The 6339-nt window shown below is 45.2% G+C and overlaps 1 protein-coding gene across 1 annotated transcript; it reads left to right on the top strand.

Annotated features, from left to right (window-relative positions):
- The first annotated feature begins 3604 nt into the window (after positions 1 to 3604).
- On the top strand, positions 3605 to 6149 carry peds1 (plasmanylethanolamine desaturase 1). Its single transcript, XM_014016219.1, has 6 exons — positions 3605 to 3816; positions 4644 to 4763; positions 4850 to 4941; positions 5023 to 5167; positions 5256 to 5468; positions 5583 to 6149. Exons 1-6 carry the CDS (start codon positions 3678 to 3680, stop codon positions 5702 to 5704), a joined length of 831 nt encoding a protein of 276 aa, XP_013871673.1. The 5' UTR covers positions 3605 to 3677; the 3' UTR covers positions 5705 to 6149.
- Positions 6150 to 6339: the final 190 nt, after the last annotated feature.

Below are 6339 nucleotides of genomic sequence, written 5' to 3' on the forward strand. Positions count from 1 at the left end.
ACTGATCCTCATCCCGGCCACTTCCCACTCAGCTGTGAACCACTCCAGTGAGAGCTGGAGATCATGATCTGATGAAGCCAATAGGACCATATCATCCACAAAAAAGCAGAGATGCTATCCTAAGGTCACAAAAATGGATCCCCTCAACATCTTGGCTGTGCCTAGAAATTCTGTCCATAAAAGTTACAGTATGAACAGAATCGATAACAAAGGGCAACCTTGGTGGAGTCCAACTCTCACGGGAAACGCGTCCGACTTACTACCGGCAATGCGGACCAAGCTCTGGCACTGGTCGTACAGGGATCTAACAGCTCGTATCAATGGGCCGGGTACCCCATACTCCCGGAGTACCCCCCACAGGAGTCCCCGAGGGACATGGTCGAACACCTTCTCCAAGTCCACAAAACACATGTAGACTGGTTGCGCGAACTCCCATGCACGCTCCARGACCCTGCTGAGGGTGTAGAGCTGGTCCACTGTTCCACAACCAGGACGAAAACCACACTGCTCTTCCTGAATCTGAGATTCGACTATCGGATGGACCCTCCTCTCCAGGACCCCTGAATAGACCTTACCAGGGTGGCTTAGAAGTGTAATCCCCCTATAGTTGGAACACACTCTGCGGTCCCCCTTTTTAAACAGGGAGACCACCAACTTGGTCTGCCAATCCAGGGGAACAGCCCCCGGTGTCCACGCGATGTTGTAGAGTTGTGTCAACCAACGGAACCCCACAACATCCAGAGCCTTAAGGAACTCCAGGCGAATCTCATCCACCCCCGGCGCCTTGCCACCGAGGAGCTTTTTAACCACCTCGGTGACCTCAGCACCAGAGATTGGAGAGTCCGACCCAGGGTCCTCAGGCTCTGCTTCCTCATGGGAAGACTTGTCGCTGGGATTGAGGAGGTCTTCCAAGTTTTCTGCCCACCGACCCACAATGTCCCGAGTTGAGGTCAGCWGCGCACCATCCCCACCATAAATAGTGTTGGTGGCGAACCGCTTTCCCCCGAGATGCCGGATGGTGGACCAGAATTGCCTCAAAGCCGTACGGAAGTCTTTTTCCATGGCCTCCGAATTCTTCCCACGCCCGAGTTTTGGCCTCAGCGACCACCCGAGCCACAATCCTCTTGGACTGCCGATACCTATCGGCTGCTTCCAGAGTCCCACAGGCCAAAAAGACCTGATAGGACTTCTTCTTCAGCCTGACAGCATCCCTCACCGCCGATGTCCACCAGCGAGTTCGAGGGTTGCCGCCACGACAGGCACCAACAACCTACGACCACAGCTCAGGTAAGATGCTTTGACAATGGAGGTATGGAACATTGCCCACTCGGACTCAATGTCCCCCACCTCCCCCGGAACGTGTTTGAAGTTCTCCCAGAGGTGTGAGTTGAAGCTCCGTCTGACGGGAGACTCTGACAGACGTTCCCAGCAGACACTCACTATACGTTTGGGTCTGCCAGGTCTGACTGGCATCCTCCCCCACCAACGGAGCCAACTCACAACCAGGTAGTGGTCAGTTGACAACTCCGCCCCTCTCTTCACCCGTGTGTCCAAGACATGCGGCCACAGATCAGATGAAACTCCAACAAAATCGATCATTGAACTGTGGCCTAGGGTGTCCTGGTGCCAAGAGCAGATGTGGACACCCTTATGTTTGAACATGGTGTTCGTTATGGACAATCCTTGACGAGCACAGAAGTCCAATAGCAAAATACCGCTCGGGTTCAGATCGGGGTGTTCTCCCAACCACGCCCCTCCAGGTCTCACTATCATTACCCACATGAGAGTTGAAGTCCCTCAGCAGAACGAGGAAGTCCCCGTTAAAAGTGCTCTCCAGTACCCCCTCCAAGGACTCCAAAAATGGTGGGTAATCTGAGCTGCTGTTAGGTGCATAGGCACAAGCCAAACCTCACCCTGTTTGTCTAGGGTCACCCTACTGGGGGCATGAAGCCCCTGACAACATAGCTCCTATCACTGGGACACTCAAACCTCTCCACCACAATAAGGTGGCAGCCCAGGGAGAGGTTTTAAAAAGTGTCTGACACTATTTTTTTTCTTTAATAATTCATTTGCGACCTTTTCTTTTCATTTATGCTATCTATTTAATCTTTCTTAACAAAAGAGCTTGTCTTATATCAAAGAAAATGTTTTGTAATGTTTTTTTTATCTTCTATCAAATATTAGTGATCATATTTTGTAGTTATTGGGTAGAATTATCACTCAAGGAAGTATTTATTGGGTTTGGGAATTAGTGTTAAACCCTGAGTCATGTTTGGAAGTTGTTCTTTTTCTATATTTTCCAGGTTGACTTCAAGAAAAAGAGAGAAAAAAGTCTGAAAAACTAATACATCAGTGGCATAATTTGTTCTTAATAGTAGACTTCATAGTGATTGCATCTTTAACCTCCTCAGGACCATCATACTGCTCCACATCGTCTTCACCCCATGGTTTTAACTATGGTTTTAACTGTCAAGGAGTGCAGAAAGGCAACGGTTGACCTCGGGCAAAATGTGGATTTATATTTCCACATAAAATCAACTGCAGTATTATCTTATGGTCATCTGTAAGCATCTCATTATACTGTATATATTATAAATATTGGCATGATACTTTTCCAAATTAAAAGAAAAACAGTGAGAATTGTTCTCCTTTCTTCAAGCCATCTAGTTCTGGACTTAACCTTTGATCATTCAGTTCATCTAATTTAAACTTCAAATATGAGAGTTCTGGTTTTCCTTCTTCTGATAATGTATTTGGGGTTTTATTAAATACACAGGTTATCCTTGATACCACAATCAGTTCTTCAAGTTTTTAAAATTGAACTAAATCCTTACTTTTGTACTGTGATGGACCTGTGACCTGTCCAGAGTTTACCTCGTCCCTCGCACTGTGACAGCTGGATATGGGCACCTGACCCCCGTGACCCTGAAAGGAAGAAGCGGGCATAGATAATGGATGGATGAATGGATCACTTTTCTTTAAAAAAATAATAAAAAGCACAAAAGAGCCAAGCTCAAAGTTAAAAAGTTCCCTATTGATACCAAATTGCTCCTCTTTTTTGAGTTTTAGACCAGCTATCAAACTAAGGAAATGGTTCCCAAACAAACTTTTCACCTTTTGACCCACAAAATACTACTGTCACAGACCTGTTCCCTCATTTATGATTGATAAACATTTGTATCAGGACAGGTCAAATAAACAAGTGCATAGTAACACTATTCATTATGCTATTTTAATTTATTTTCCCGCACAATAACCACACTATTTTGTAACAACTAAAAAAATTGTCATTGGTAATTTTTAAATGTAAGATTTTTTTTCAAATACCTCACCTTGATATTTTGGAACGGGCGAACAGAACCTTCTCGGTTTCTACCTCCACGGTTTCTTTTTACAGCAGCGCCATCTACTGGTATAACGGGGCTTTACACGACACCAGTGTTTAGCAGATACGGGTGGGGCCAGGAAATACACTGCCTACAACAGTTCTTCTCATTGGTCACCCAGCAGAGCAGAAAAACATGTTTCCCGTGCTGTAATTGGCTGTTGATCCTGAAAACTTGCATTTGATTGGTTGAGAACGTTGGACCGTCTGTGGGCTGAGAATTTGACGATTCCGTTGGTTCCTGTCTGTTTGAGTAGAGGGAGACTGAAGGGGCCGGGCCCACAGCGGAGAAATGGCGAGTGTGGTCAACGAGAATGGATGTGGAGGGGCAACAGAACCGACACAGCCGCGGGAGGAACCGGACCGGGGCGCGGCCAGATGGGGTCCACAACATGCCGGTGCCCGAGAACTGGCCAGCCTGTACTCGCCAGGTGAGTCGATTCACTCGGCGGCTCCGTCTGCGCTGGGTTTGGCTCGTACGGGTTCCAGAGAGGCGTATGGACGACTGGCTTTTACTTAGTTACCGAGAAACCCACTGAAAACACTGTTAATTTTACAAAGAAAAGCGCAGTTTTGAACTGGATGACCGGAAGTAAATGTCGGCAACAATCAAGCAGTTGTTCTGTTTTGTTACAACCAACAATGCAGTTGTTACACAATAGCAATCATGTGAGACTGGTTCAGTTTGGGTTTGTTTCTGCGCTGCTTGGACATTTCGAGCATTTTGGACAGAGATCAGAGGAATCAGCTCCTGCTTTGACATGGATCTGCTGTGACCTTACAGGGTTACAGTTGAGTCAGCTCACAAAACTGCATCATCCGAAATTATTGCCCAACATTCCTTCAACATTCATTATTCTTRTTCTACAGATTGAATATTTGCTCAATATAAATGGTCCCATACGCCCRTTAACCTAATACTTTGGTTTTTGTGCTCCTCATGTCAGCTTGCCAGGGTATGACTAATGTAACAGTGCAAGTAAGCAGTCCTTGCCCATTTAAWGTCTTGTTTAAACAGTTCAGATTGTAGTTTTATTGAACTGGTTAGAGGTAGGCAGGTATTTCAGGCTCRTAAGTCGTGTAGCACGTGACACTCAAAGGAATGTTGCCACCACTGTTTTGAAAAAGGATCTGATAAGTCTGGTAATCTTTGGGCGTTTTACATCACCTCAAGTTCGAGGAATGAAACTGGTAATCTTCTCAGAAAAGTTTTCCACGTCCTTCCCTTATGTGCGTTTTATTTATTTCCTCCTCCAAGGCAAACGATGTCAAGAGTGGATAAGTGTCATCCTCTGCTTCTCTCTTATGGCCTTCAACTTCATTCACCTTCTTGCCAATTTCAATTTGGGACACACGTGGTCCATCCTGTTAGGCATTGGTAAGCTCCTAAATAAAAAGAGTGGGTGTTGTTTTCTCTGCGGTTGTGTTAATCATTTTTCCCGTGCTCCTGCCTTCCTTTTCCAGTGGCAGGAATACTCACGGCTGACTTTGCGTCAGGACTTGTTCACTGGGGGGCCGATACRTGGGGGTCGGTGGATCTACCCATCTTCGGAAAGGTATATTTATCAAGTCTGGTGTTTCTATATTGTAAAAATAAGACATGCTCTCCCATTTATCCTACTTTATTTTCCCTGAAGGCTTTTATACGTCCATTCCGAGAGCACCACATCGACCCCACAGCCATCACCCGTCACGATTTCATCGAGACCAACGGTGACAACTGCATGCTGACCATCGTCCCGCTTGCAAACATGGCCTTCAACGTTCTCACCCTCTCTCCCGGTGAGTCTTCTGTCAACAAAACTTGTCCTTTTTTTTTTGCTCTTGTAGACAATGTCAAAACGAGTTCTTTGTTTTCCTTTAATTGCAGCGGAAATTTATCATATCTACCCCTGGTACTGCTACTTGTTTGCACTGGCCATCTTTGTGACCCTCACCAATCAGATTCACAAGTGGTCCCACACGTACTTCGGCCTTCCCCGTTGGGTGGTGTTCCTACAGGACTGCCACATCATCCTTCCTCGCAAGCACCACCGCATCCATCACGTCTCCCCCCACGAGACGTACTTCTGCATCACCACAGGTCCGGCTCAAAGGGCTTTACGGATTAGAGTTTAATTGATTTAGTTTTTTTTTAAAAAAGGCAGCATTTTGTGGATGAAATCTCAAAGTTACTTGATGTTGGTCTTGCGTCCAGGTTGGCTGAACTACCCTCTGGAGAAGCTGGGTTTCTGGAGAACCTTGGAGGATCTAATTCAGAGCGTGACGGGAGAGAAGCCCCGGGCGGACGACATGAAGTGGGCTCACAAAGTGAAGTAACGCTTCGGGCCGACCGCACCCTACCTCAGAAAACTCGGGCTCTGCCCAGGCTTTCTCGTCTTGCCTCACTTAAAACTGTAGGTTTGTTTTTTTCATCCACAGGATAAAAAAACTCACCGCTTTCTGATGCCATAGCTTTAAGTCTTGCACTTTTTGTTGTTTGTTTGTTTGTTTTCCAAAAGGAGGGCTTTATTTACAGAAATCTTCATGGCTCTCTAACAGTAAAACGTTTTCCAAATTTAGCTTTTGAATTTCTAACCCAACTCATCACTCTTTTTTTGAGAGTTCTGCTAACAAGTTATCCTGACATCTATCTAAAATCATATGTTAGGGAGTTGAAACGATTCCTCTCCAAGTCAAACAGAAGCAAGGAAGAACACTTGGAAGAAAAAAAAATGCTTTGTTTCTCCTCCAGAACTCTGGATCAGTCACTCACATTTCACTTCTGATTTATTCTGTCTTTGCATTTCTACCTTCATGGGTGTTTTTAAAGGGATCCATGATTAGTTGTAACATTAGACTTTATTTAATAAACGTATATTTTAACTAAAATAAATACTGTAAAAATATTGTAGGCTGTTTAGTTTTTGTCATTTTTAAACTAAAAGTTTAAAAATATATTACAGGGATGGGGC

This window comes from Austrofundulus limnaeus, unplaced genomic scaffold (genome assembly GCF_001266775.1).
Source record: "Austrofundulus limnaeus strain Quisiro unplaced genomic scaffold, Austrofundulus_limnaeus-1.0 Scaffold141, whole genome shotgun sequence".
NCBI classification, from domain to species: Eukaryota; Metazoa; Chordata; class Actinopteri; order Cyprinodontiformes; family Rivulidae; genus Austrofundulus; species Austrofundulus limnaeus.